Source organism: Erythrolamprus reginae, chromosome 2 (assembly GCF_031021105.1).
Source record: "Erythrolamprus reginae isolate rEryReg1 chromosome 2, rEryReg1.hap1, whole genome shotgun sequence".
Taxonomy (NCBI): domain Eukaryota; kingdom Metazoa; phylum Chordata; class Lepidosauria; order Squamata; family Dipsadidae; genus Erythrolamprus; species Erythrolamprus reginae.
Genome location: NC_091951.1, coordinates 77,359,403 through 77,376,975, shown reverse-complemented (window position 1 = coordinate 77,376,975; position 17,573 = coordinate 77,359,403). Strand labels below are relative to the sequence as shown.

Sequence of the window (17,573 nt, the reverse complement as noted above, 5' to 3'; positions counted from 1 at the left end):
TAGAATCAATCAATCAAGAAACAAAACATCCTTACATTCTTTACTTTCCTTGTAATAATTCCTGATTTTTCAAGTCATTAAAAAATTGGCACTCTGGGTAGCTTCTTTGTACTTATTAACTATTGTTATTGGTTAATTTATGCATACAATTGGTGAACATGATCAAGAATTCCTCAGCCTCAGGAAATATTTTGTTCATTAAATGCCAACTTGCTTAGGTCTATATAAACGATGGCATAGCTGGTGATAGCATTTGGCTGATCTTGTTCAGTTTGAACATATTAACTTCCTAGGAAACAAAAGACATTTCTTGGTAATAATTGAACTTAATGCAAGTTTGCAGTGGGCAAGCTTTTAGCTAATTCACTTACTAACTGCAACTGGGATTGGCAACTGTCACAAAGTGACATGGTTATAAGGTAAAAAATCATTTCTACAAAGGAACTGTAAAAATAATTGAACTAGAATAGATCAGCAGATTTACCACTACATCTGAGTGATTGATTTCTGTTTATATTACACTTAATGGTAAATTATCAAACAACTTATAAATGTTCACATATTTGCATTATATCCAATAATGCTATAAATGATCAGGATTGTTTGCCTGAAAGATCTTGTAGAAAACTAAAAAGTACTTTTGTGGCAACTATTCCAAAAATGTTTTTAGAACTACAGAATAAATGTTCAAATACACTCTAAGATGTCTAGTATTTTTCCATATGTAACTTCTATGCAAAAATAGACTGCATATGGTTGATAAGTTACTTTAATTCAAATAGCTTAGATCTGCAATAAACAGCATCCTCTAGTGGATACTTAAGTGTTACAATTTGAAAGTTTCTTCCATGAATACATTCTTAATCCAGATGTTTACTGTATTTCATTTTCTGTGGTACTGAGTGGGGGGAAAGGTAGACCACTAATAGAGCTGCTTATTGAACATTTGTTGGTTATCTTTCTCTATACCTTTGAGGTGAATGACCCTTTAAACTCATTGGGTAAGAAACATAAACATGGGATTTTATCAGGAAACAAAATATGAAGAAGGCACACATTTCAGTCACGATGTACCATAAAATGTATTAAGAACATTTAGAGTATCTTCCATCCAAGAAACATGTAGGTTTTTAAAAAAAAACACTATCAATTTTTCATTAAGTAGGCAATCAACAGCTTAGAGGAAAGTCAAATGTATGCTATTTGGTATGCAGGTAATCCTCAAGTTATAACCACAAATGTGCCTGGAAATGGATCTTACGTTGTTGTCATTATTAAATCAAGGTATCATGTGACTGGAACAAATTTTTAGCGTATTTTGCAGCAGTTGTTAAACAAACAACACTCCCAATTAACTGCTGTTATTTCAATATGTCTAAATACGGATTTTAGATTTTCATTTTAAAATATGCAGTTTTTTATGTTATAAGCCACCCAGTGTCACTTTTTGTGAGATGGGCAGCCATATATGTTTGATTAATCAATGAAACATTCAATTAAACTGGCCTTTCAAAAAAAGGCCAGTTTAAATTACAGAAGGATTAATCTTAGATCACCTTAGTTTATCTCTATTAAGAACAACTGAACCGAGAAGTAGCAACGGGAAACAATTTTATTCTGAAGTTAAAATGTTATTCAACTGAAATAGAAGAGGGATAGTGGTGGAGATCTCAAATTTTTATTGCCTGTGCAAATAAAAATATCTGGACTTGTCTGTAGTGTATAAAGGTAATGGTATGTTAATACCATCAATTAAAATATTGGTTTGGAAGTGATCGTCTTTTAAAAGTGAGGCAAAAACTACAATATTTGATGCAATCCCTGAATAATAATTTATACACAAACAAGGTAATTTTCAAAAAATTCAGTTCAAACTCTGCAATATGGCTGTGAAGATCAGATTGAGTGGTCCACAATTTGTAAATTTCAAATGAGGCTGGGGGGAGGGGGAGAATTGTTTATTTCAGTAATGTACATAATCTATCCAACAGTTCTGATCTGACCTTTCAAATCATTTCAATTTGATAATTTGATGCCCCAGTTCTGCAATTGAATGGAACCTTATTTGATCCCTTTAGTACATGGGATAAAATGTATAGGGAGGGTTGGGTAAAAATGCAATGTTTAATATTTACCTATGAATTACATTTTAAAAAATTTATATTTCATGAAATTAAGAATCAATTTACAAGTATTTTGAAAAGGAGTACTAACAAAGAATGCCTTGTAAACTCATATTTGCAACTGATCCAGAATACATTTTTTTCTTTGATGTTTGCCTGCTAGAAGACCGTACAAATGAATCGCACTACAGCACATTAAGGTATGTGCTTGTTTTGGAATTAAAAATAGCCCAAAATATATTCATGTCACAGAAACCTGTTAACTGAAGAACTCATTCCAGCAAAGCTGACTTTGGAGGCCTTATCAGTCAGTTTTCTTCAGTATCTACCAATTCTTCCATCTGTATCTGCTCTTGAGGAGATCCTATCCTCCTCCCCGCACTCCCTCTACCCCCCACCACCAGTTTTACTGCATTACACTCAGCCGTTAGTATTTACATTTTCTTGCCACTGGGATTTTGTTGCACAAATTGCTGGGTAAAATGCCAGAACTGCCAGAGGTTTGGCACTTTCATCTCAGTACTAGTTTTTGACCTGATTTCAATACGGTGGTGTTTTTGTCAAGGCTTATTTATATTTATATAAATGTATTTATATTTATTTCTACATTCTGAAATTGACAAAGACAACTGGCCAGTGATGTGGACCCAAGACTTCATTGCTCTCTTTTCAAGAGCCAACATGACTAGTAGTTCTATCTGCATGCTTCTCATTATACCATGTTTTAATTTGGTCTGTACAATACACAAAATACCTTACAACCAATGATATATCTCAACAGATGTCAAGCCTTCAAGGAATTTTATAAGAAATGGATAACCCTTAAAAATGTTATGGCTACTTGTCCTATTTGGTAGGTATTACCCTGAAAGCAAGCAATGGCTGCTTGGTCTCTAAAGAAGCACCATCACCTCAGCTTAGAAAAACATAAAGCTACCTGGAGATAAAGGGGTCCCCCCCCCTTTAGGTGGGCAAGAATTTGCATGGCTTGTAATTACTATTACATAGCAATTGATGGTGAGACAATTAGAATTTGAATTAATATGCAGGTTCTACTGTAACTGGCTTCCATATAATTATCAAGCAGCAGATTCATAGTTAAACATCATACCTCCTAGCTTAGGATTTATTTTGATCTCATGGCAAATAATACTTGTTAGGAGTACAGTAACTTCCAAGAGAAATACTGCATTCACCACTTGTCAAGAGATACAAAATAATAAATACAAGACAAACTACAAGCTTCCTCTATGGCAGTTTGCTGCCTCTGTTCAGTGACAGGATCTCAATACTTCTTATGGAGCGGGGATGTCAAACTCACCCCATCACTTGACCCATCAGGACTTTCCCACCCTTAGCTAAACTGGGTGTGGGCATAGGCAGTATATGATGCATCTGACCTGTGAGCCGGGAGTTTTGACAGCCCTGCTGTAGAGTGACGTGACCAGAGATTTCTACCAACAGATGGGGCCTATTATCATCCCAGGCAGAAGTAAAGAAACAGTCAAAAGGCAGTAGTCAGCACTGAAAACACAGACTCTACTTGACTAGACATTTGGATGATCTAAGTGTGGTATCCTAAAAGGAGAAATAATGTATGTGCTTATCAAAAGAATCCCCCTCACCAAATAATGGATAATTTCGGTGGCGATTTTGAGAAGGGAGGAGAAGAGCCTCAATTTCCCCATCCCACTCCAGGGAAAGAGACAAATATCACACTGCAACAAATAACCATCCACTCTTCATTTAAATAATGAACCCAGAAAACCGTCAAGCAACTTAGTTGTGCAGTTTGAAGTAGGGAGAAAAGGCTCTCAGATAAAACCAATTTAGAGAATTGTTTTAAACAATAACAAAGAACAAAAGACCTTTTTTTTCTAAAAATGTTTTTTTACACGTTTTCCAGCTATTTATAAAACAGCAACTAAATACCAATAAAGTCTGAACCGAAGGAATGTGCTTCAGAAAAAAAATTCACACATTTAAAAGAAGTGTTTCAATTAATGTGGTATGCCCATGTGTTTTTGTGTAACTGTTAATCACTTTCACCTGATTTTTTAAAAACTTAAAAACACTCTTCGCCAGTCCCTTGGTCCATGAGACAATATTGCATTTAGAAGAGAAGCGCTCCCATGCTGCCAACTTCACTCTGCTCTTTTACAAAGATTTCAAAGTATTGGTAAATGATGGTGACAGCCAACAAGATTCCCGTGCCTGATCCTATTGCCCCAAGGAAATCTGCCAGCACAGAGAGGGCACCAATGCAGAGGCCACCAAAGGCGGCGGCTGTTGGAATGTATCTAAAAAAGGAGGAACAACAAAATACAAGTTAGGCCAAAAGATTTAAGGGAAATTGTCTACTGGCATAGCTACTGCAGAAAATTACAGACAGTCCTCAACTTAGGACAGTAACTGAGCCTGCCCTTTACAGTCTTGCATCATTGCTGTCATTAAGCAAGGTGCCCATGATTGCCTTGCTCAACAACTGCTAAGAGACTGTGTAGGTTAGTGGTCCCGAAACCTTTTTGGCTCCTTGGAGCGGTGGCATGCACCTAATTTCATGCTTTGCAGTTTGTGCGGCCTGTGGGTTGGGGACCCCTGGTGTAGGCTGTTAAATGAAAAAGGTGAAAGAGCTGCTTGCCAAAAGAGCAGAAACTCTCATCCATGTGCAGAAGGGAAATCCCATGCAGACCTCCCCCTCCCCTGTATGTGAGAGAGAACCCATGTGCTGGGCTGGGGAAGGGAAGTTCAGATCCTGAAGATCGAAGAGCCCTATTTGCATGCAGACTAAGCTTTCAATGAAGTATTTGAGCAAACCTGGGTGATGGTGGTGTTTGGAAATGGAGCAAATTGTTCTGTTCCCAACTGTCCCAGAGTCACTCAAACACTTTCCAGCCTGAAGACTGGAAACTTCTGGAGCCATGGTCTTGCACAACTTCAAGCACCCATCTGCTTTTGCAGAAAATTGGTGCCTGATGTCCCGCAAGATCAGGGCACCCAGAAGGTTCATGTCTCTGAACCAAAACCGCAAGACATGGAAGAGGCAATGGTCTGTGGAATCCCTGCAGCCTGGAACAGATTATTGGGGGAATTCTGGGAGGCTGATCCCCCCACCAATCAGCTGCTTGTGCTAAATTAGGCTGCAATAATGAGCTGAAGCTGACCTGGCTGTTCACTATTTGCTGCAAGGATGTGTCAGTTTGCAGGAGTAATCACATCCAGAAAGCACACACAAGTAACTGATTCAGCAGGATTCAATAACTTCAATTTATATATAACACATGAAGTAAAAATACAATACTAAAAGCAAGTTTTCCAATGTGGTAGTAAATACAAACAAAACAAAGCAGGGGATTTTCAGTTTCACAGCACACAAGTTTCAGTACTCAGCACAGACTCAGAGCTAAGCCATGCCCAGGCTCTTTGATATCTCCTTCTTGCTCACACAGCAAATACTGTACTGTTTCAGTTTCCAAAGAGTCCTCGACTCTCTCACACACTGACAGGATGCTAGCTAGATGAATACCTATGGATGCTGGCAGGCAGAGGCAGGATTTTCTTCCCCAAAAACTAAGGTGTGTCTTATACTCCAGAGCGTCTTATGCTCTTAAAAATATGGTACTTCTTTTAATACCAGCATCACAATGAAAAAAGTTGCCTTTTTAAAATAAGTAAACTATGAGGTTTATTACCAAATATAAACCAGGCATTCTCAGGAATATTATGCAGGACATAATGTTTTCTAAGGCTAGAATTTCAGTAACAAGGATAGAACACAGCCAGTCCATTAAATCTGCAAGATAGCTTATTTCCAATTCTGCTTCTCCGAAACAAATGAAAGCTCAAATAGCAACAGAGATTACAATAACGCTAGAGATTTATAACTCACCTGTTGAGTTCATGAACCATGGAGGTTTCTCTGTGACCTCTCATAACCATCTGTTGCTCTTTCAGTTGTTTAGCAACCTGTACACCAAAATAAGTAAAATTTTAGCATTTTGTGAAGAGAATCACTATATTTGGTTGCTAAAAAATGTAAGAACCTCAATTGTTCTTAAAATCAGAAATAGTAACAAGGATATGGCAACTAAACAGAAAAAATGATTTAACTTATTAAGATATATTGCCACCTTCTCAAGTAACTCCAGGAAATAATTTCTAGAAAGGAGTTATAAACATTTATAAATTGATACGAGAGATTTTGGTGACCTGAAAAGATTGAATGGCTATAGAATGAACATAGCCAGGGATTTATTTAACCCAGATTTGGCAGGATGGGGGTGGGTTGGTGGAGGTTAGATATGGATGTTAAGTAACACCAAGGGTAAGCCTATTTTCTAGCATATATTCAGCAAGTGACTCAGATTAAATCCATAGCATCTCCAGATGCACAGGGGAAGTGCTTGGAGTGCCACGGTCAGTAACTAAACAATGCCAAATTTACTAGAGTGGTAATGTGACATGCTAAGAGGCATATCTTACAGTTCTGATTGAATTTACCTTTCCATGAATTTTTTCTTCAAGTGCTTATGGCAACATTTTGATGTATCTAAAGATGTAAGATTTTATGCTATTTACTTACATCTTTTGCAGATGAGCCAGAGACTTCAATCCAGGTTTTGGAAAAGAAAGCACAGGAACCCAACATAAAGACAATATAAACAACTGCATGAACAGGATCGTCTAAAACGGATGTAAAAGATTCAGGAGGCGACAGGTAGTAACAAAGACCACCAACAGGATATGAACGGGCGGGACCTCCAGTTGATGTATCCTACAGTGCAAACAGATTGCTTTTAGCAAAATTGGATTAAACTTTCTTGAATGAATAAGTATTACACAATTGCAATTTAGACAAGTTAGCAATATTTATATATAATAGACACGAGTCTTTTGTTGCATTACATAGATGCCTGCATGCATTGTTAGTATAATATAATAAAATCTACTAAAGCTAATATAATACAAAGGAACTGGTAATAAGACAAAAAACTAAGTAAGGCTCAATATGAAAGGCCATCTCACTTTTAAGACAAATAGTAAATAAAAATCAGACACAATGCAATTCTGTATGTTTCTACTTGGAAGAAAGGACGAAACAATTTATCAAGTTTTTAAAAGTATAGTACACTAAATCTGTCTTCTCTGGGGAGCCTTTCATAGAACAATTTTTAAGTAGAGTTACGGAAAAGAACTTACAAAGTACTTACAGACCAAGTACCCAGAAGGCTAACCAATATGTTGCCACTAAAACGAGCAGAGAGCATCTGAGAAATTACATACAAGTTGGAAACCAATGCAGACTGAAGAATAATGGGAATATTGGAGGTATAGAATAACTTGATTGGATAGGTATTATATTGGCCACGGTAGCGAGCAGATTTTATAGGGAGGTCCACTCTAAATCCCTGTGGATCACAAAGGGAAAGAAATTAAAATGTAACCACAAAGAAAATATAATTCACAGAAGTACTTGCCCCAGGGGTCACTCAAATCAAGGTTATTTTTAAAAATAAATCCGAAACAACAAAATGTTATAGTTTTCTCTTTATTAGCTTATATGGCTAATCCTTCTTTTGCGACCACCAATGGGACCAGCAACTTGGTTGATTATGATCCCGCTGACAGGAAATATCTAGCGTTTCAATTAGCTTTATCCCAAGATAAAAGGATAACTCACATTAACACAATATCACTTTTAATCTACAGTACATCTTACATTTCTCCAATAAACCTTGTGGAAATATTCAAACTTCATATTTTGGTGATGTATTAATAAGCATTTCATCAGAAATTATATGGCCTTAATAAACAAACATGTTCCCAAGCCTGAATAGAATATGAAAATATGTTAAACTTTAAATCGTCACTCTATATTTCTACATACCTGGAAATAAATGACAACAGCAAAGACAAATATGGTGGAAATCAAGTTCATAAGGTTGGGGAGATTCTGCCGATAGAAGGCTTCCCTGAGAGCTCGAACTTTGTCTGTGCGAGTAGCCAGCAGATGGAACAGGGCAATGATGGCACCTTCAAACTCCATGCCTTTTAATGAATCGGTGAAGAAATTATTAATTAATATATGAAAAGCTGTTGATGCTTTACAGTCCTTACTTTTGAAAGCTGGCAGTTTAGAATATCCCGTATACTCCAATTACTCCTAAAATTATTGATTCATTCCCTAAAAATGAGATAAAACCCCAATACTTCCTTCTTCTTAGTCATATGACTACTAGCATTAATGTAAATCACACTGTAAAGCTAGAAGCAACTACCATTTATTAAATTTAATTTATAATAGTTAGTAAGAAATTAGCTAAAACTGATAAAACAAACATTCATTGTCAGCTAATTTTAATCGTACAGAAATAAACTGTCCCTCTGTGAAGGACTGAAAAAGAACTATAAACATATTTAGAGATACATTCTTTGATTGAAGGGAATGTTTTCCAGCATTTCTGAACCACACAAAATAGGTTTGCTGCATACTAACAATTTTCTGAAAAATCAACCTGGTTGTTTTAAAGTTAAAACAGTACGCAATAATATACTGTGCATATTTTGGTTTACTGCCATATATGAAACTAACCACTGTGGTTTGCATGGTTTGAGGATTCTATGTGAATTAGGTCACAATTACCTTTTCAATAAATTACAATTTTTTAAAAAACTGACATCTTAACTACAGCTTAAACTACAGCTTAAAGATAATTTTCCAATATCTTTGAAAAAACCACTCATGCTGAAGTGTAATATATAAAGTAGTCAATAAGGAGTCAACATTATTAGCACTACGCTATGTCTGCTCAACAGAATGGAATTTCCTTAAATGCAAATATAAATATAACACCCAGTTCGCATTATAATGTATTTCCTGTTGCTGGGGTATATTGTTTTTTATCTTTCCATAAGCACCTTTAAACATCAACAGTGCAAATTATAAGATGAAGTGTTCAGGACCTTCACAGAAGTAGCTATTGGATTTAAACTGCAGGAAAAAAAATGCTTTGCTGCTTGGTTTTCCATACACTCACTTAAAATGCCCTGGGGTTTCTATAACTATTAGTATTGCTGATACTGAAAGATACAAGCCAGCCAATTCTTGCATGGATTGCCAAAAAAGTGAAATTTACACATTTTCAGAGGTATTGAGGGTTCCAGGCAACCATGTTTCCTTAAAGATAGCATAACACATAAAAACTCGAGAAAAAGTAGTACATTGCTCCTTATCCTTACTAACTTGTATTTTTTTCTTTTTCAGATGATTCTCAACATACTGTGCCACTAGATATTGGACAAATAGGTAGAACTTAGATTTTTCTTGTTTCCTTCTAAGAGATTGATATGAGTCTCTTTAGAGAATGATTACCTCGGCCAGTGTTCACTGTAGTTGGGCTGAATGCCTTCCATACAATTGTCTCACAGATATTGGTAGCAATGAAGAGAGAAATGCCAGAGCCAAGACCATAGCCTTTTTGCAGAAGTTCATCCAACAGAAGAACTATCAAACCAGCAACAAAAAGCTATAAGGAGAAATGTATAATATATCAATTCAATTAAAAATTTACTAATTAAAAACAATACAGAAACAGTTAAATAGGCATAGCAATTTCTATAAATACTTGTCTGTGGAGATCACTTATTAAGGAGGGCAGCCCTTTTGTCTACTATTAATACACCCAGAAATAAGAACCTTCCATAGTAAATTTCCTACCTAAGAAGGAAGCTTCCAGATGATTGTCAAAAGCATTTAACATTCTTGCAGAGAAAGGGATGGGTTAAACAAGTTTGCAAAAGGGCCCAATTTCAATCTTTTACATTTTAAATATCTACAGATTCTTGGTCTACATCCGAAAGAGTTTTAATAATTTAAAAGTTACCTGAATGGTGATAAGGAGACAGATGCCTGCTCCCATCTCTGATGGGTCTCCATACATCCCAGTCATTACATAAACAATAGATTGTCCAATAGTAATAATCATGCCAAACACTGGAAAAAGAATTACAGGACAGAAAAAGTGAATGTAATTGAACATTCCAAATTTCCTGAGAGGTCAATTTATATTTTCTATTGTCTATAATCTGCATGAACTAGAACACGAGGATCAAACTCGTTGCGTCATGTTGCCGTCACATTAGGAATGGGTTCTAACTTACATCGCTGCCAATTGGCTTCCTCCTGCGCTGCGTTGGTGCATCTTGTGGGCGCACGCATGAGCAGTGCCGAAAGATATGTGGGGTTTTTAAAGCCAAAAAAGCATGCACAGTGCTGGAAACTCAGACTCTGCACATGCTTAGAAGAAAAAAATTAAATTAAAAAAACTTCACCCAAAAAAATTCATTTAAAAAAAAAATATGGCAGCGCCCCTTCCTTGGCACCCTCTGAATCAGTTCCATGATGTCACCAGCAGGTCGCTACCGGTTCAGGCAAACCAGTCCAAATCCACCTCTGCATCATGTGATGTTTCACAATGTTTTTCTCTTTTGCAGAGCTGTGGTGGGCATGGCCTGCGTGTGATGCCTCTGGACCACGAGTTTGATACCTCTGAACTAGAATAAAAATTATTTAAAATTTCCTGTTCCTTACATTTCTGTGCCCCATTGAAGAGAGCTCTGTCTTTTGGCGTATCCCCAACTTCAATTATTTTGGCACCAGCCAGTAACTGCATGATGAGACCAGATGTAACAATGGGAGAAATGCCTAGTTCCATCAGTGTGCCTGTTGGAAATCAAAAATAGAATGAAAGACAGGATCTACCAATTCCTCCCTGCTCAGCCCTACACAGATATCCATCTGAAGACAGAAAGATAAAGGTATAAATAAAATGGAACTTCATTCTTTGCCATTTTGCAAAAAAAAATAAATGATCATTTTGTTATATTATCAAATTAGGAGAACCTGCTTTAGCAAGACAAGCTGAAACTACAGTTCATTTAGAAGAATGAACAAGCCTCATCTTTTAGAAACAGCATTTTCCAACCTATTGAAGCATAATAATTTGACAGAGCTTTTTAAACATACAAACAATGCTGGCTGTAAAGATTGTGCACATATCTACAAATCAAAATTTATAAGAATAATCAAAAGAATTCTGAACTTTAGAAATTTGAATTATGCTTTTTATCTTTGTCCCTGTGTAGAAATTTGCATTGCCAACTAATAACAAAAAGTAGGAGCACAAATTTAAAGAATAAATAAAATATTTGAGATGATATATACAATGCAAAAAGAAATTTGTTTAAATGACCTGAAGAACAGAATTAAAATATACGAACTCGTATTATTGAAACAATGCATGTTTCAAACTGCAGAGAAGAGTGATTTACCAGATTATGGGAACTAAAATGTGCTGGCTTTCAGCAGTTCATCAAGGGCAAGGGTGGGGGTGGGGAGAGAGAATATGGCCTCTTTTAGCTCTGCTAAGACACTAGTAACTTCTGATTCATTTCCATTCCAGGCAGTCCACTTAACTACTAATATACAGCGCTCTGTGTGCGTGTGCATGTACATACACGACTTCAATAATGGGCAAGAGTGACTGGCCCAATATACACAGCTTGCTCAGTGAAGGGCTACCAAAAATTTTATTACATTGTGGCCGTGGCTTATGCAGGATGCCCTGCATTTTCTTTCAACATCTTTCAGTACCAATTGAGCGCTCTGAGGTGGAGCTCCATTTTCGATACCCCACTGTGTGTCTCTAACAATTTAGAATTCACAGCATCATGGTTTCTATCCTGGCGCTTTAACTATTATACACATCTAACTCTCCTATAACACTGAGTTGACACAAAGTAATGGAAATCCCCAATCCTTTTTATACTTAAGTCAATCTCAGCCTCAGTCCCAATGGTAAAATTAATTAAATATATGTGAACTGCTTTAAAATCACCCAAAATACACCTCTATCTTCTATATAGTGGTACCTCTAATTAAGAACTTAATTCGTTCCGCGACAAGGTTCTTGAATAGAAACGTTTGTAAGCTGAATCAATTTTTTCCATAGGAATCAATGTAAAAGCAAATGTGTGCAAACCCATTAGGAAAGAAATAAAAGCTCGGAATTTGGGTGGGAGGAGGAGGAGGAGGACAGTTGCTGCCCAAAGCGAAGGGAGCGTTTCTTTTCTCTGGGCGCTGGCAGAGGTTTATTTCCTCTCCAAGCGCCCAGAGAAAGGAAAATGCTTTGTTCGCTCTGGACTGCCAAAGCCTCCTTAAGCACCACCGAAAGGCTCCTTTGGCAGGGATTAAAGGGGGAATGGCAGGAAACTGGCCAGGCCTTCGTGCCGCTCTCAAATTTCCTGGGAAATTTTTCCGGGCTCAGGTTCTTAAGTAGAAAACGGTTCTTAAGAAGAGCCAAAAAAATCTTGAACACCTAGTTCTTATCTAGAAAAGTTCTTAAGTAGAGATGTTCTTAAGTAGAGGTACCACTGTATTTGTGATGACAGCATCATTATGGCCATCCCACAAAAAATCATTTTACAATCACAATATCCAAACCAAAATAATGCCTATTTAAATACCACTGATTAGATGGCATATTATCATTGAGGTCAGTGGGAATGCAAAGTGCTTAACACTTAAAGGAGAAGCCCAGTTTGCTATATTACAGACAGAAATGAAATTTAGCACAAAAAAACCCCCAAATCAATTATTAAGGTTAATTTCAATACTGTACCTCGGTTGGAAGCCAGAATTACTCTTATCCAATAAAAGGGATCAGCTGAATCCGATGACATAATACCGAAAAGGGGAATCTGGATTTTTTTAAAAAATAAGCAAAATTATCATAGGTTTGGCTCCCTCGCTTTGGTTTTAAAGAAAGGATTCAAGGAATAAACAGAAAATACCTGGCAGCAGACCAAAAAGATGAAGAGAGTGATAGCAGTCCATAGCACCTTTTCTTTAAACTGGATCTACAATAAGAGATGAAATTGTTAAAATAATTGTCATTACCAACATTTGGTTAGAACTAAGCATAACATTTCCATGAGAAATACAGCTAATACTATACATGTCTTTCAAGAAGCTCAATACTTCTTTCCCTCTTTTTCCTGACAACTCTCCAAAAATGCCAAATAGAAGGCTAAGGGACCCTTCCAATTGCTGTTATGTAGGATTATATCTGTTATTGTAATTTGGAAATCAGAAATGGAATAATATAGTTAAATGTCCAACATTTCCATAATGCTTTTACTAGAACACACACACACAATAACATGAGCAGAACTTTGGTAAAAACAAAGCTTTCCAGTTAAAATTATCCTTTAGTTGACACCAAAGAAATTACTGGTATCATAAATTCCTATATTCACCCAATTAGAAATCATAAGTAGAGGCATAGTAATGCTAATATCTATAAGTAAAGTGTTATGGCATGGTAGCAAATATTATCCAAAGTAATGGTCAGCACATTTTCCACATATAATAACTAGGCAAGAACCACTAAAAGAACATCTCTCTGATGCCTTTTAGGCATGATATTATGGCAAAATGAAAACCAACTAACCCCATTTATTGGGGTGGAGTGGGGTGGGGAGAAGAACCCTTTTAACAAACAGCTTGTTTCCCCTTCCTTTTCTAAAAACAACATTCTGAAGTTGGACTGGTAGCCTGGACTGTAGAAATGAGAAAATTGTATCTTGCATTCTTGCCATTAAGCAAATGATGCATCATTTTATTCAAGCTAGAGAATAAACATACTATATTCTAGTTATAGCACTGCTATCATTTGCCAGCAGATATTCTTTTCTGTTCAAACCTTACTATTGTGTTCCTTTAAAAAAAGATGTTAAAAGGGTCTAGAGGTTCAACTGAATAACTTTGGAATACATTTTTTGGTGAAAAAAATAGGGAAAGGGACAAATATGTTTTTTCCTATTAATCTTTTATAAATATTCTGCCAAAACTATAATTCTATAATGCATACATTACCTTCCTTTCTGGTTTTTGAATTTCTGGCAAGATAACGCAGAAGGGCTTGATTACTTCAAGAAATTTAACTGTGAAGAAAATTTTGAGAAATTAAGCAAGCATTCATCAATTAACAAAGATTCATCAAAAAGAAAAATCTTAGCTTGTTCAAAATCTACTAATTGCTAATCTATACAGTTATCTATGCAATTATTTATATTTTGGGGGTTGAACTAGAAAACCTCCCATGTCTCTTCCAACCCTATGATTCTATGATCTTGAAAAAATCAAATATAGAAAATGATCTGGGCAGATAGACACATAATACTTAGTCCTGTTTGAAGAAAAATAAATAGAAGATCATCCATCACATCATATACAAATTAAGTAGCTACCTCTACTAAATCTGTATTCTGAAGTCAAAGACAATCAAAACAAGGAATCTGTAACAGCAATGGCATACATAACTTGCATTCTCGTTAATTTCCCATCAAGAACAATTTGTAAGAGCACTGTGATGATTGCTGCTGATTTCAACATTAGCCATAGTGTTCCACAAATATTAAAACTACAGGACCTCCTTCAGGTCACCTTGTGCTTATCATGCAAACCATTACAAATGCACTGCTGGTAATATCAATCTACATGAGGCACATTATTAAGATTATTTTTGATCTATTTCTGAATACCTTAAAAGGAAGCCAGTAAAGGGCGGTGTGTGTGTGTAGAAATCAGTAACAAATACAGATTAAAATCCTAACAAATTGTAAGAAAGAACATAGATAATATTTAGGACCAATCAACCTCTTTCATGCTAGCTATGGTCTAATACCTTGGGATGTCTATTATGAAAAGGATGAGCCAAGATGATTGTAACAATTCACATCAAATGCTCAAATACAACCCATGAGGGAGGGAGGGACTCTAGCTTATCTCAAAACATTGTCAGAGGGAACTTAAGAAGCGCATTTCAGGTGGGATTTAGGTTTTCTGAAACAAGAACAAGACTGACAGCAGTTGTATATGGTCAACCATGATGATAACTGTATCATTTTCTTTGGATAACTGGCCTTTTAACTTGCAAAAAGTTGTAATCGGCTGCACTTCAGTTTGCAACTACAGCCAGGCTCCCAGAATATACTTTTCTCTAGGTCTTTGAACATGGCAACTTTAAGACTTGTGGACTTCAACTCCCACAGGAGTAATAATAACAACAGAATTGGAAGGGACCTTGGAGATCTTCTAGACCAACCCCCTGCTTGGGTGGGAGACCCTACATTATTTCAGATAAATGGTTATCCAACATCTTCTTAAAAACTTCCAACGTTGGAGCATTCACAACTTCTAGAGGCAAGCCTGATCAATTGTTCTAACTGTAAGGAAATTTCCCCTTAGTTCTAAGTTGCTTCTCTCCTTGATAAGTTTCTACCCATTGCTTCTTCAGGTGCTTCAGGTTTCCACCCATTGCCTCAGGGGCTTTGGAAAATAGCTTGATTCCCTCTTCTTTGTAGCAACCCCTGAGATATTGGAACACTGCTATCATGCTCCCCTAGTCCTTTTTATTAAATAGCAATAGCATTTAGACTTATATACTGCTTCACAGTGCATTACAGCCCTCTCTAAGCTGTTTACAAAGGGTAAGCATATTTCCCCCAACAATCTGGGTCCTCAATTTACCAACCTTAAACTAGACATACCCAGTTCCTGCAACTGAGTTCTTCATATGTTTTAGCCTCCATTTCCTTAAAGGTCAACCCCATTTCTATTTGTTGTGAAAGTATTCCTGGACAAAGCAGTGTGTTTTGTGTTTTCCACAAAACTTCAAAACACTTCAGATTTGACCTCCAACAATCTTACCTAGAGAGGTTCCACTGAAAAATCCCAACCTAGTCCAAACTTTGTTTTTGTTTCTTACTTCCCATTTTTTGGCCAACTGAGCCTCAAAACAGTTTCACCTATTAGCGAATGGACCTGAAAGAGGTAACCTGGACTAGTTTTTGATCAGTTACTGTCTCGGGATAACAGTCGACCTTCAATCCCCAAGAAATGCCCCCCCCCAACACCAGCAGTCTCTCTAAAAAGCCCACCCGATCCCACTACCCCCAAACGAGTCTAAGAAGTTGGCTCTTCTATGATTTGTGGACTTCAACTCCCAGAATTCCTGAGCCAATCACGCTAGCTCAGGAATTCTGGGAATGGAAGTCCACAAATCATGGAAGAGCCAACTTTGCCTACCCCGGCCTAAGCCGGGGCACATAGTGACCACCAGTCAGAGGGGAGATCCCGCAGCTCCACAGCCTGTCTGCCCCCCGCTGACCACCGTCTTCCCGCATCTCCGGCAAGGGCAGCCGTTAACCTCCTCCAAGCCGCCATTTCGCGTCTTTCACCCTCAACTTCCCCGCCCCATAACAACTAGTCGCTTCCTCCCAGCAGCTTCTCCGTTCCTCCTCGAGACCAACGGCCGGCTCCCTCCCTCTTTCCCTCGCCCGCTAAAACTCCGCTCCGCAATTGCCTCTCGCCCGGCGCCTACATCGCCGTCCAGCGATACTCACTCCCCATCTCGGCGGCGCCCTCAACGCTGAAAAGGAAGGGCCGAGCAGCAGCGAGCAACTCTCCCCTCAGAAAGACACGTCAGTTGATGGAAGCCCCACCCTCCGGCTTTTTTCCGGTTCCTGCCACGCACTGGTAACCGCTACCAAAGGCCTTTTACGTCCGCGCATGCGCAATAAGGCTTTAAAAAAAATCTACCTGCCGGAATACAGTATATTTTTCTCTAGGACTACAATTCCCAAAGTCCTTTGAAAACGGGGAAATACTCTTGAGAAAACGGGTACGGCGGCCTCAAGTTTCCATTGAGGGAATCCCACTTTCTCGCTTGGTCGCGCTTTATATTACCGCGAGCGAAGAAGCAAAAGTGGTTGGTTTCGTGGTCGCCAGCGTGGCTTGAAAAGGGTTTTGTTTGAGTTTTTTACCCCAGTGTTTGGGTCTACGATTTGTCACGTGTTATTCACAGACGAGACGGCATTGTGTGTGTGCGCGATAGATAGATAGATAGATAGATGAGGGAGAGAGAAAGAAAGAGAAGCAAATATTTTTACAGGCTATACAACTAATTCAAAATATTGAAAATTGTAAGGTAGACGATCAGATATGCAAGAATTGGAATTATTCTATTGGAATTATTCAGCACTTTCTTGGAAGAGCTGGTGGGTGGAAAGCCAGCTTTCCTCCTAGTCCTGCAGCAGAATTTTGTCAGGCAATGCTGCACATTTTTTTGAGGAGAAAACTGAAAAAAATAAAACCTTTATGCCAAGGGCCAGCATAAGAGAGGCAAAAACGTAGTGACTTAGTTTATACATTGCACTAAGCCATGTTTGCTCACCATACAGGGTGTGTTCCAAAAGTAATGCAATTGAATTTCCAGCGCCGCTGCTATTGGTCGGAGTGGGACCAAAGCACTTGAAGTAGGTGTGGGGGACGCTAAGCTTTGCCGCAAAACTGGTGTCAGTGCTCTCCAAGCTGTGGAAGCGGCAGGA

The 17,573-nt window shown here is 37.7% G+C and overlaps 1 protein-coding gene across 1 annotated transcript; it reads right to left on the bottom strand.

Moving 5' to 3' along the window:
- Positions 1 to 1,942: 1,942 nt before the first annotated feature.
- On the bottom strand, positions 1,943 to 16,761 carry SEC61A1 (SEC61 translocon subunit alpha 1). The gene is made up of 12 exons (XM_070738390.1): positions 16,590 to 16,761; positions 14,059 to 14,126; positions 12,975 to 13,040; positions 12,803 to 12,881; positions 10,714 to 10,845; positions 10,007 to 10,116; positions 9,496 to 9,649; positions 8,011 to 8,171; positions 7,334 to 7,531; positions 6,706 to 6,897; positions 6,013 to 6,089; positions 1,943 to 4,423 (listed from the first exon to the last, which is right to left on the bottom strand). Exons 1-12 carry the CDS (start codon positions 16,594 to 16,596, stop codon positions 4,237 to 4,239), a joined length of 1,431 nt encoding a protein of 476 aa, XP_070594491.1. The 5' UTR covers positions 16,597 to 16,761; the 3' UTR covers positions 1,943 to 4,236.
- Positions 16,762 to 17,573: the final 812 nt, after the last annotated feature.